General features: G+C 36.1%; 1 protein-coding gene across 2 annotated transcripts; it reads left to right on the forward strand.

The window, feature by feature from the left end:
* Nucleotides 1-2,672: 2,672 nt before the first annotated feature.
* LOC113235174 (beta-1,4-mannosyltransferase egh) lies at nucleotides 2,673-12,792 on the forward strand. 2 transcript variants are annotated; one of them, XM_026470785.1, is made up of 3 exons: nucleotides 2,673-2,738; nucleotides 10,189-10,993; nucleotides 11,339-12,792. In XM_026470785.1, exons 2-3 carry the CDS (start codon nucleotides 10,190-10,192, stop codon nucleotides 11,909-11,911), a joined length of 1,377 nt encoding a protein of 458 aa, XP_026326570.1. In that variant the 5' UTR covers nucleotides 2,673-2,738; nucleotide 10,189; the 3' UTR covers nucleotides 11,912-12,792. The 2 variants fall into 2 exon arrangements, with proteins under 2 accessions (XP_026326570.1, XP_026326571.1); XM_026470786.1 differs by lacking the exon at nucleotides 2,673-2,738 and having other exon boundaries at nucleotides 10,135-10,993.
* Nucleotides 12,793-13,198: the final 406 nt, after the last annotated feature.

Raw genomic sequence — 13,198 nt, forward strand, 5'->3', positions numbered from 1 at the left:
AATTCCCGCCGGGAGTCAAAGCAATGCCCCCGAGTTTGCAGGGAACCTTCCCTATGGCAGAACTACTGAGTAGTTGTTTTAAGAACAAGATAGTTCTAGAATTTCTGGAAATACGACTCTAATGGGAGGGACTTCAGAATGATTTCGCATGCTTTAAACCATACTCAAATCCTGACTTGAGCATTGAGTAGAGTTCTAGAATACGACCCTTATTAGGGACGTATTCCAGAACTGTAGTCAATGCTCAAGTCAGGATCTGAGTATGATTTGAAGCATTGGAAATACGACCCTAATGGCAGGGACTTGACTATGATTTCGACTCTCTCCCCCCTCTTACTAGAATAATGGATGTGGTGTGTGATTTGATTAGGTCACTCATTCACTGCACATGCACCGATCTTAATAATAAAATAATTCTTTACTTAAAAACGGTGAGGTAACAGCGTGCGTGCATGAAGTGCGGGGAATCCCTTCTACTTTCATTCCCAATTAATAAATGAAAAAGGTGTTCACCGCGCAAATGACTAAATTAACTGTTACGCTTAGATTTTTGCATTAGAATTATCCGGATACGCAAAGATGTTGTTTCCGGGTAACATATTTGCCGGATATCCATATATTTCGGACATCTGGGTATCCGGATTGCAAACCCTAGATGGAGCCATTATGAAGGTTTTATTTGTTCTCCTTTTTCTCCTAGTGGCTTTTTACAAGTTTGTTTTATAATTCACGCTAAATAAAATTAATAAACGTAAAACTCGCCTAGAACATATCATGGGCGGGTTGACCCCCGCCGCTGAATTAAAAGACTACTTAACAAACCCAAATAAGTGAACTAAATTATTTAAGAGAAAGTGAAAACACAATGTATTTATTTTATTTTATTTTATTTTATTTGGTACAACAACAGACATTAGATCACAAACAATACTTATTAACAAGAAAAAACACATAACACTTTAAATCTAATATCCAATAATAGTTATACACAACTTTCCTAAATATTTATATTTTTAACAAACAGGTATAATATTCATAGGTATAATATACATACAATATATATTTATTTATATAGTTATATTTATGTATTTATATTTATATTTCAAACAAATACTATTTCAACAAATATTAAAAGCAGTGTATCACAATTTAGAACTACAATGGCAAATATTACTGAGGATCCCGATAATTAAAACGAAGTCATGGCTCAAAGGACTTATATCCAGGTCAAAACTATTCATAATAGTAAAAAAGAACATCTCTCTCGTATTCTAGAACTGTACTCAATGCTCAAGTCAGGATCTATCAAGCACTGGAAATACGACCCTAATGGCAGGGACTTGAGTATTTCCAGTGCTTGAAATCATACTCAAGTCTGCTCAAATTCTGACTTGAGCATTGAGTAGAGTTCTAGAATACGACCCTTAGGAGCCTCCGAAATTATATTTTTCAATTTTTTTCAACTTGAAAATTTTCGGAAAATTACCCAATAGTAAACCTGTTAAAAGTTACTGAACGAAAATGATAAAGGTTTATTATTCGCTGTTGTGAAATAATTTTAGATTTTAGATCTCATTTACGTAGCTTTTAATTAGACGAGTTTATTTTATAATTCAAGCCAACTAAAACTCCAAAAGATAATAAATATCTCAGAATATGTATAAAAAGGCTCATATTGAATTTTACGTGTAGATAATACGTAGAACATAATATGAGCCTTCGAAATTCTAATGAATGTATTATTATTTTAATTTCTTATTACAGGCACGTACTTAAAAGTCTTCGAAATTTTTCCAATTTTTCGGGATTTTTTCAGAAAATTACCCTACTGTGCCCAGAAACAAAATGCCATTTTTTAAAATGAGACCTAGGATGCTCAAGTCAGGACTTGAGTATGATTTAAAGCACTAGAAATCATACTCGAGTCCTGCCAGTAGGGTCGTATTTCCAGTGCTTGAAATCATACTCAAGCCTTGACTTGAGTATTGAGTAGAGAGTAGAGTTCTAGAATACGACCCCTAAAGGCTAAACTGTGGCTAAAAATATTAGAGGACGGAAACAAAATCCTATCGATGCATAAACAGAAATTGAGAAACAGAAAGTGACAGCAGGATGGCTATATTCATAGAGGGCTTGCACAAGGGAGATAGGTGTAGTATTTGTTTTTTTTTCTATCTTGATTACTTCTTTCAGGTTGATTTTGAGTTCAGAGTTATGAAAGAGTGAATTCGATGCTTAAAAATATTCTTTGTCTAAACAACAACGGTTGCGATATTTTGCAAAAGAAATTAACATCACATTACAGTTTTTTGGAGAAGATACATTTTTTACACGAATTAATTTTACTTTACATAAAGTATGTTTACTTTACGTTGTGTGTTTCTAGATTATTTGCTACCATTAAGCTGATGCCTCTGAAGCCAATGCTTTATAAATAAATAAATAAAATATTTGTTTTGTTGTAGTTTTAAGCTGATAGCCTTGTAGCCAAAACTTAATAAATAAAAAAAAAAATTACAGTTTTTCGACGAAATTAAATTTTGTCAATTTCAATTTGCTGTATATCTTGGGCGTGTGTTTAGTTTTCCTGTAGAATTAATTTATTTGTTTTAATTATTAGTAATTACAGAAAACGTACGCTATTTTGATTCGAATCTGATTTAAAAAAATATTTTAAGTTTTTATGTGTCATTCGGTTGGTTGTGATTATAAAATAATAGTACCATTGGGGAATAAAGGTAGGTGCGTGTGTAAATAATTTGTAGTGATTTTGTAGCTTTTTTGTTTAAACAGTAATTAGCATAAGCAGTATAATAATTAATTTTTCAAGTTCCTTGGCGAATGCCTAGTTTATATCATGTGATATGAGTAGTACATTTTTTCGCCAATAACTGCTTCGCTATTTGCCTAATAACCTTGTCTTATTTACAAAAAAAGTTATACTGCGAATGAACGAACAAAAAATTAGTACTAATTTAACAAAATTTGGTGCATCTATGTCCCGCCCTTTCATAGGAATCAGCTTTAATTTTAAAGATTTAGTAATTAAATAAATTTTAACTGCATTTATGTAATATTTTATTGTAAAAGCTAAATGAAATAGATGATGTACCTATCATGATACTCCGGATCTACAGACTTATGCATATAAGCATTATATTGTCAAGACATATAAATGTTGTTGTCAAAATCCTGATAAAGTTTGGAGTTAGCCACTGGATGCAATTTAACTTTTATTACAGTATACTTATAATAAACAATTTTCATTGAAAAATGAAATGATTGTTTCTATGAAAGCTTGATGGCGAAATTGAGTTTACATAAATGATTCTCATTCCATTCTTCACAGTCAGTATGACTCAAGTTGGTAATCTTATTATTTATTGTTATGACAAACACATCATACATGGGCTGTGTTCTGTATAAATGTGTTAACCCCAAGAAAATCATAAAAAGAGTTATGAATGCAGTCTTATACCTTGTAATATAAAGTTTAATATACCTAAAAAAATCATAGTGTCCATTAAATCAAATAACTGTTTTCACAAAATCTAGTTCGTCTCAATTTTGTTATAATCTGTTATGTGTGGTGTGAAATCATATATGCGAATTACAACACATCTTTCAACAATTTGGAACAATTTAGTTTAACTATGCTTAATACATACAACTTGTTTGAAAAATGTAAATAGTTTAAATTTTGTCAATGATATGGAGGAGATTCTGAAACTGAGGATTGGGCGATGAGAATAATCCTTTTACTGTTAAAATAAGAATTAGGCTAATGGCGCACCTTTCGAGATATTTATTGCGTAAACTGAAGCTTAACTGGTTTATTTCAATCTGAAAGAAAAGAAGTGATGGGGAATGTGAGTAAGACAAAGGTGATGGTAGTTGAAAGTGGAAAAATGGGGACAATATTGGTAGCAAGAGGGTACAAAAGGTGGAAGAATTTATGTAGCTGGCTAGGTAGTATATATATATTTTTTTATGTGAAGAACGAGGCAAACAAGCAGACGAGCCACTTGATGGGCTGCCTATGCATTGCCAGCCTTTGAGAGCCCTGTAGACACGCTTTTTGAAGAACACCATTTCACAGCGCAAAGGAGACGCTTTAGGAGGAAGATCATTACACACTTTGCAGGTTCAAGGAAGGAATGAATGAGATTCTATATTTGTATAATTTATCCTTAGACACTTGTAAATATCCAGAATACTGGAAGACCTCCAGAGTGACTCCAGTTCCAAAGGGGAGTGGTTGATCTGTCGTTGATGTTTTGATGTACAGACCAATAGCAATAGGCTAGGCTAGTTCTTTGAAACAATGATTAATACCAAATCATGCTACAGATTCGGCCTCGCCTTGTTGACTGCCAGCACAGATTTAGGGAAGCGTGTTCAACCGCTACAAATCATGTAAATTTTGTCGATTTCGTTACGACTGGGATGGATTTAGATCGGCAAGTTGATGCAAACATACTTTGACTTCAAAAAAGCATTTGATATTGTAGACAATGACATGCTGCTACAGAAGAAGGCATCTCTCGGATTCACACTAAAACTCTTGAAGTTTTTCTCATGTTACCTTCGAAATAGACGTCAATATGTGCGGGTTGCAGGGTACGAATCGAACATCTATTATACACGATCTGGCATAAGTCAGGGCTCTACATTAGGGCCGACGCAATTTTTAATGATTATACATGATCTACCGCTGTCTGTCCGCTATTCTAAGTGCCTCATGTTTGCGGACGACTTAAAATTGTTCATGACAATAAATGGGGCCGATGATTGCGAGGCGCTCCAACTAGATATTGATGCAGTTGCGGAAGGGGCTGATAGAAATCGCTTATATTTTAACGCGACAACATGTAAGTCGTTCACCTTTACCCGCAACCGAGCGCCTTTATGTTTTACTTGTCACCTGGATGGCACACCTATGACGAGAGTCCAAACGATGAATGATCTTGGATTGACAATGTACTTCCGACAGCATATTACTTACTCCTGTAGCAGAGCCAGTAAAACACTAGGGTTCATTATGAGAGTCGGCTCTCAGTTTAAGGATCCTGGAGTTGCTGTGATGCTATATAAGTCCTTGGTTCGCAGTCGGCTGAAGTACAATGCTATAGTATCGGATCCCTATGAAGCGAAATATGTAACAATGCTAGAAAGAATCCAGCGTAAATTAGATATATTCTTTGACAAACAGTATGTTATCCAGCGCGGGATACTTCTGTTCGTGGACTACCTTTCGAGCATTGGTGTCCTGTAGGGTGGGCAGCTTACTGTGCGCAGTGTTTTCCAATTTAATTATGTAATATCATTTATCTTAATTTTATTTTTGGATTTTTTTACATTTAATCAGATTGACTTGTAAGCGTTTTGGTAATGTAAGCTTTGAAATGGTTTTAAATGAATAAATGAATAAATAAATGGATAAAGGAGATGCCAGGCATCTAAGATGTGGGGATGGACTCTACTCCTTTGGTGGAAGGTGTGATGGTGGAAACGATATGGTGGCACCAGTTCGAAAAGTTCCTCAGAGCACTCCCCATTGTAGAGACTGTAAAACACTCTCTAAGACGGCTCTAAGAAGAGAGTGAGAAAAGAGTGATAGCAAAATGTATTTACAATTTTATTTATAAATAGTATTAGCATAGTGTAGTAAATTCTTCAACTATAAGTTCTAAGTGGTTATGGGCCATATTTGTTGAAATTTTAATAAACTACGCGGAAAAATCCGATCAAAATGGAGTTATGTAAAATTCAGATTACGAAGCTGGATGGACATAACTGGGTCCAATGGCGTTATCGCGCATCCGCAATGCTCAACAGCATCGACGGATTAATGGATATCGTGGAGGGCAAAGTACGAGAACCTGAACGACCAGTAGCTGCTGCCGGTGATGGAGACACTTCTGTTCTTGGGGAGTACAATCGGATGCTAGGAGCATACAAGGTATCTTTAAGCACTGCGTTGCTTTAGAACATGAACAACATCTCGGATGAAATCCTGGACAAAGTGATGAGATTCTGTCACCCTAAGGATGTATGGGATGAGTTACATTGGCTGTACGACGGCATGAACGAGGACCGTTTGTATGAAGCTTGTTTGGCATTTTTTAAAGCGAAAAAAGATCCATCAGATGACATGGTGACTTGTATTTCGAAATTGAAAAATTTGTGGCATACTTTGAAGCAGGAGTTAGTCAAATCATGTGAAGGTACAGATTTACCGGAGTTTCTGCTAATCTGCAAAATTTTAGATAGTTTGCTTTTAGTGATGCTAATGTCAAAGAAGGACAGAACAGTAGAAAGTTTAACAAGTCAGTTATATGTTCCCTTGTATCTGCAGTGAACTTTGTATTGCTCCCACTCACTGCCACCCATCATTCCCCCAATTGTCAACCATCACTCTTAGATGTCCAGATAGTTTCGAAACCAGAGTCAGTGCTCTTGCATGGACAAACCACTACCCCATTCTCGTATCATGACCTCATATATTTATCTTACCGAGTACGCATTCCCAAACCCAGAATTAAAGTCATTTTCAGCGCAGCTTTGGTGGCGTTTGTGTTGATCGTTTGAGAGACGATTTTTCTAATATTGACTGGTCTGCACTGATTGAAGCTAACACGGTAAATGAGATCAAAATTTTTAACAATCTGTTAATAAAGCTATATGACTCTTATGCCCCACTCAGATCAGTGCGCGTTAAGCATCTGCCTGCGCCTTGGCTTACTCCATCAATAAAGAAAATCATGAAACGTAGGGACAAGGCCAAGTCGATCCTTAGGAGGTTTCCAGGTGACGATAATTTGCTTTCCTATAAACGGCTGCGTAATCTCTACAACAGACTGTGTCGTGACGCCAAACGGCGTTACATCCATTCGTCGATGGAAGGCTTGTCCATGGGTCAAACCTGGAAGTTCTTGAGATCACTTGGTGTGGATAGAGATCGTGACTGTACTGTTGACTTACCTGATCTTAATTCACTCAACAAATACTTTACCAACTCACCATTTACAGTTGCTGACTCTATCAAGACGCTCACCTCTCTGGGCACTGTTACACGTCCTGCTTATGAGCCTTTTTCTTTTCGCGAAGTCACTGAGGGGGAAGTTAAGAAGAGTATCCTATCCATTACTTCCAAAGCCGTGGGTGAAGATGGTATTTGCCGTGACATGCTGATACCTATCCTGGATGGCGTTACATCAATTATCACACACATTATGAATTGTTCACTTGCAACTGGCGTCTTTCCTAGCGACTGGAAAATAGCCCACGTCATTCCCATCCCTAAATCTGCTACTCCCACGGCTTTCTCCCAATTTCGTCCTATCTCCATCCTACCATTCCTGTCCACAATGTCCTTGAAGGCACTGTTCATAAACAACTTTTCTCATTTGTCTCGTTATGATCTTATAAGTCCATATCAATCCGGTTTTCGTCCTGGTCATAGCACAGTAACTGCCTTACTTAACGTCACGGATGATATTCGCCACGCCATGGATAATCGATTGTTTACCATTATTGTGTTACTGGACTTCAGCAGTGCTTTCAACTCTGTCGACTATGACATCCTTCTTGCCATTCTCTGCTCTCTTAACTTCTCCCCTGCTGCAATCGCTTGGTTTTCAGACTACCTCGGCAATCGCCTTCAAAGTATCAAGCATGATGACACTTTTCTGAATGGTTTCCTTTGACTTCAGGGGTGCCTCAGGGTGGCGTACTTTCACCTCTTCTCTTCTCGCTGTTCATAAATGAACTCACAAAACGAATAACTCCTCCGTTCCACTTATACGCTGATGACGTGCAAATGTATAGACACTTTGATGTGGCTAATACCCTATCTGCCATTGAAGCTATTAATAAAGATCTTCTTGTGTTGAAGTCTTGGGCTGATGCGTTTGGTTTGCTTATAAACCCAACGAAATCACAGGCAATAATCGTAGGTAGCAACAGACTTTACTGTTGGTTGGACATTGATAATCTCGCCAAGGTTTCGTATAATGGAGTAAGCCTTGCATATGCTGATAATACAAAGAACCTGGGTCTGATAATCGATCATACAAACTGGACCGACTACTATAGAAGGTAAATCACCTTATGAAGTATGGTTTGGTAAAAAAACATAGATAAAGCACTTGAGAATAATCGGAGCGTCGTGTTATGCTCTTGTTCCAAAACAGACTCGGAAGAAATTGGACAAGAAGGCTGTCAAATGCAAGTTTTGATTGAAAAGTCAAACAAGATCATAAGATCAAGCGACGTGACTTTCAATCAAAGACCACTCGAAGGACAGAGGGACACATATCTAGAGAGTGATCAGGATATAGGCGAGATTCTTTATGAAGTTTGGAACAGACCTTCAACCTCTAAAGGACCGAATGTTATGCGATATAATGCAAAGAACGACGTTCAAGTTAGAGAAGAAGATGGTATTATCAGTGACGGTGAAGTCAGAGAAGACAACCAGAGTCCTGAAGGTAGTAGAAATCAGATGTTTCCAATAGACCCGGATGATCATGATTACGATGTTTTTATAGATGCTGAAACGTCTAATGAATTTAATGGATTTGGGGAGGAAAGAAATGAAGTGGTAGAAAATATGAATTCAAATGAAATTCAAGAAATTCATCGTATGATGTTACGGAATCGCACCACTTTGAAACAGCCTGAAAGATTTAAAGATTATTTCACGAGTACGGAACATGGCACTGATTCTGAACCAGAAACTTGCAAAGGAGCAATAAAATCTCGAAATACCAATGAATGGCGTAAAACTATGGACAGCGAAATAAATTCGTTACAAGAAAGCAAGACTTGGATACTTGTGGACCTACCGGAGAAAAGGAAGTGTATGCCATGTAAGTGGGTTTATCGAGTAAAGCACAACCCAGATGGTACGGTAGACAAGTTCAAGGCGCGTTTGGTTGTCAAAGGTCATTCGAAAAAAAAAGGTCGGAAAAATATAAAGAGTTATAGCAAAATGTATTTACTAATGCCTGTATAAGTATAAGAGGGTAGCCAGAACCTGTGAAGATAGTGCGGGTTCCAACCCTGATGTACGGTAGCGAGTATTGGGTGTGACAGAAGTAGCATGAAATTAGGGTTAATGCTGTTAGTATAAGAGCTTTGAGTAGTATGTGCTCGGTTAGTGCGTCTTCAAATTAGGCGTTTATAGAACCGCTACAGTGCGCCACTGTGGCAGCCGCGCCACTACCAAAAAGTAATAAGAAAGCGTCGTGTAATGAAGGATCATGTAGTCAAGTAGAAAGAATGAATGTTAGTAGATTTAAACGTGGGAAGAGGTAGACCCACGACGCACATGTCTCGATCAAATCTCGTAAAAGTAAGCAATATAAGGAATATCTCGAAACTGCGATTTTGTGCGTTAACTCATTTATGCAGAATACGGTCCACATAATTTTATAAATAATTTTGAACAAAAATCTACCTTATTACTGTAAAGTGACAGTTCATTATAAAATGTCACCGGTGGGAAGTTAGACACCCATCAGCTGCAAAATTACAGTGTATAGTTGAAGAAATATTATTTGCACCGATGAATGTTATCTGTTGGAATGGTTTATCCTTTATATTACAATACAGTAATAAAACAGTTAACACTTCTTTTACTCAAAGCGTACATGGACTTTAATGATCTTGGTCCTTTGTACGAGTCATGGATGTGCTAAATGCCTTTTCTGAATTTTAGTTTTGAATTATTTCTTTACTAATCAGGCCATTTTTTAAACCAGTAATTTTTTTGTAAAATACTGACTGCTGACTCTTTTCTTACAAATTCATTAAACTTAGTTCTGCATAAAGATTATCAAATTTAGAATTAAGTACCAATAAGTAAAAGTGTTTCAACTAGTGTTACCGAGCCGGTTCATTCTTTTGTTCTATTGTATTTTAAAGATGAAGCGATGAGACGAATCGGCGCAAATAATAATTCACCAACTGTATCTAATTGACAATTGTAGACACTTACTCAAGTGGATACTTATCCAGTGTATGAGTACCTTCAATTGTGATTGCAAGGTTGTTTTGATTACAACTGCAATTACCAACTTATATGTATAATGTCATAAATACTCTGATAAAAGCTATCAGTAATCATTACATGATATGATGATAGATAGTGCATGGCATCTAAATTTGGTACATTTGTTTCAGGATGTTGAGAGGAAGAGTGAAGCATCTATTCCATTGTGTTTTTTTCATGTTTTTTATTTTACTTTTTCTATTATTGGCTGGAGCCATAAGTCTAGATGATAAAGACAAAGAATATGTTGACCCATTAGCTGCATATGGGATTCTTGGTACAATAATCTTGTACATCCTTAGACTTCTCACCTTGCTGACAATACCACAGGTCCTGTGCAATTTTGCAGGACTTACACTTTTTAATGCTTTTCCTGGAAAAGTTAACTTGAAAGGTTCACCACTGCTTGCACCTTTCATTTGTATCAGGGTTGTTACAAGAGGGGATTTCCCAAAACTAGTAAGAGATAATGTCACAAGAAACATGAATCTCATCACTGATGTGGGTATGGAGAACTTTATGATTGAAGTTGTGACTGATAAAGCAATCAATTTGCCCACACACAGGAGAGTGAGAGAAGTAGTTGTTCCTGCTGAGTACAAGACAAAGACTGGTGCTTTATTCAAATCTCGAGCTCTGCAATACTGCCTGGAGGACAATGTTAACATCCTCGCTGACACTGATTGGATTGTGCATTTAGATGAAGAAACTTTGCTCACTGAAAATTCTGTTCGTGGGATATTGAATTTTGTACTCGATGGTCAACATCAGTTTGGCCAAGGGCTGATCACATATGCTAATGAAAATGTCGTCAATTGGTTGACTACTCTAGCTGATAGTTTTCGAGTTTCTGATGATATGGGAAAGCTGAGACTGCAATTTTATTTATTCCACAAGCCACTGTTTAGTTGGAAAGGATCTTATGTTGTTACACAGGTGATCTTACCTTTTTTAATAATGTAGACTGTAATATTAATTATATTGAATATCACAATGTATTACTACCATGATATACAATTATTTTTTGTTAAATTATTTCACTAGTTCGTTATAATGTGAATAATGTATAAAAGGAAAATAGAAAACATTCTAAAATTATATTTATTTATTTAGTGTTGCTAACAGATTGTATTGTATTATAGTTGTATTATTGTATTGTAACTGTATACTATTGTATTGTATTGTAACTGTATTTACATATTTTTTTGTTTAACGTCTTATTGTTGTTAAACTTGTACAATAAGTGATAATGTATTCTACATATTATGTAATTTATTTTAGGTTGGAGCTGAAAAGAAAGTTTCTTTTGACAATGGTCTTGATGGATCAGTGGCAGAAGACTGCTACTTTGCCATGAAAGCTTACAAGGAGGGCTACACATTCAACTTTATTGAAGGAGAAATGTGGGAAAAATCGCCTTTTACATTATGGGATTTCATGCAGCAACGGAAAAGGTGGATTCAAGGTATTTTATTAGTAGTTCATGCTAAAGAGATACCTACTGTTACTAAAATTTTTTTAGCAATATCGTGTTATTCATGGGTTACATTACCACTATCGACAAGCAATGTAATTCTGGCTAGCCTTTGTCCCATACCTTGTCCACAATTCTTGGACATTACATGTGGCTTTATAGGTGCTGTTAATATTTATATGTACATTTTTGGTGTGTTGAAATCATTTCCTATACACAGATTTGGTCCTGTTAAATTCCTTTTATTTGTTGCTGGGGCATTGGCTACAATACCTTTAAATATTGTCATAGAAAATATTGCTGTTGTATGGGGTATATTAGGTAAAAAGCACAAATTTTATATAGTCAATAAAGAAATCAAGATTCCAGTGACTGTATGATTTGTGGTGCAGTATTTCATATCATTTTAAATTTTGATGTTAAAGGATAAGTGCACAAAATACTTAAGTGGAATAATCTTACACTTATTCTGAAGTGTATTAGTTAGATATTTGATTTAGGAAGTACTTATAATTGAAGATAAATACAATCGCCAAACAGACATAATGTGAGACGTTGTCTTTAATCTGTTTACCAAAGAGGGTTATAGCCTTATTAAAGCGTTATGGATATAGCATGGTAAATTTGCTTTTATATACTAAAACGATTTTATTAATGCACAATGATAAGAAACAGGTGGTTGGTGGTATCAACATAGATGTACTAATAATTTATTTTTGGATGCTTTTGTTATTTTTACTTGGTGGTATTTTTTATATTTGCTGTATATTCTGATTGTACTGTTAATACATTTTTCAATTCCCGTGTTTTATTGTACGGACGGCAGCACATCATGCTACACATTGACGAATCTTGTGCCGTTGCACGGGAGGCGATATTCGTGTATAGCTTTATGTACTGACGACTGTACATAACCTTTTGTATATTATTGGCCTATTCAAATGTACATACTACATACTACATAATAATGAACGTGAAATGTAAGTCCTCCATCGTTGCTCTCGATTGGACTGCTTGAAGTATCAATTGCACTAAGAGCAGTGGTTTTAATCCAAACGAATTTTTTTAAACTCCTGGTTGTAACATTCAAATAATAATTTCAAATGATTGCTATCGGACTTGATGATATAAATATGTATCGTGACTTTACGATCTCACGAATATCATACGGGATAAGTATAATAGTATAGTCTTTTTTTTGTTATAATATCAAGTACTATACAGTCCAGTAGTGGAAGTATGTATTGTGTATGGACCATCGACGCACTTAGGCTCAACTTACACTGGCGCAGAGTCGAAGCGTCGCGTCGTGTCCTGTTTTTTAACTACGAAAAGGCGAAGGCGGCGAAGGCGCGCGTCGTCGCGTATTTGTACCTTAGTAATGGGAAAATAGAGATGAATGTGCTATAGGCGAAAAACGTGACGCGCCGCGAGTGACGCTTCGGCTCTGCGCCAGTGTGAGTTGAGCCTTAAGATTAAACCAGCTGTACTCAAGCTTTTTTCCTTCGGGCTATAGACACATATTTGCTATATTATAAGGGCCTAACCTTTTTTTACGTTAATGGGATGGTTTTTACGGGTCTGTGTTACAAATAGAATAAAAGAATCAATAACCCGATTTCTGTATACGTTGTTCATATTTCATTTTGGAATACAATGATTCACAA

This window comes from Hyposmocoma kahamanoa, unplaced genomic scaffold (genome assembly GCF_003589595.1).
Source record: "Hyposmocoma kahamanoa isolate Upper Pololo Valley unplaced genomic scaffold, ASM358959v1 87, whole genome shotgun sequence".
NCBI lineage: Eukaryota > Metazoa > Arthropoda > Insecta > Lepidoptera > Cosmopterigidae > Hyposmocoma > Hyposmocoma kahamanoa.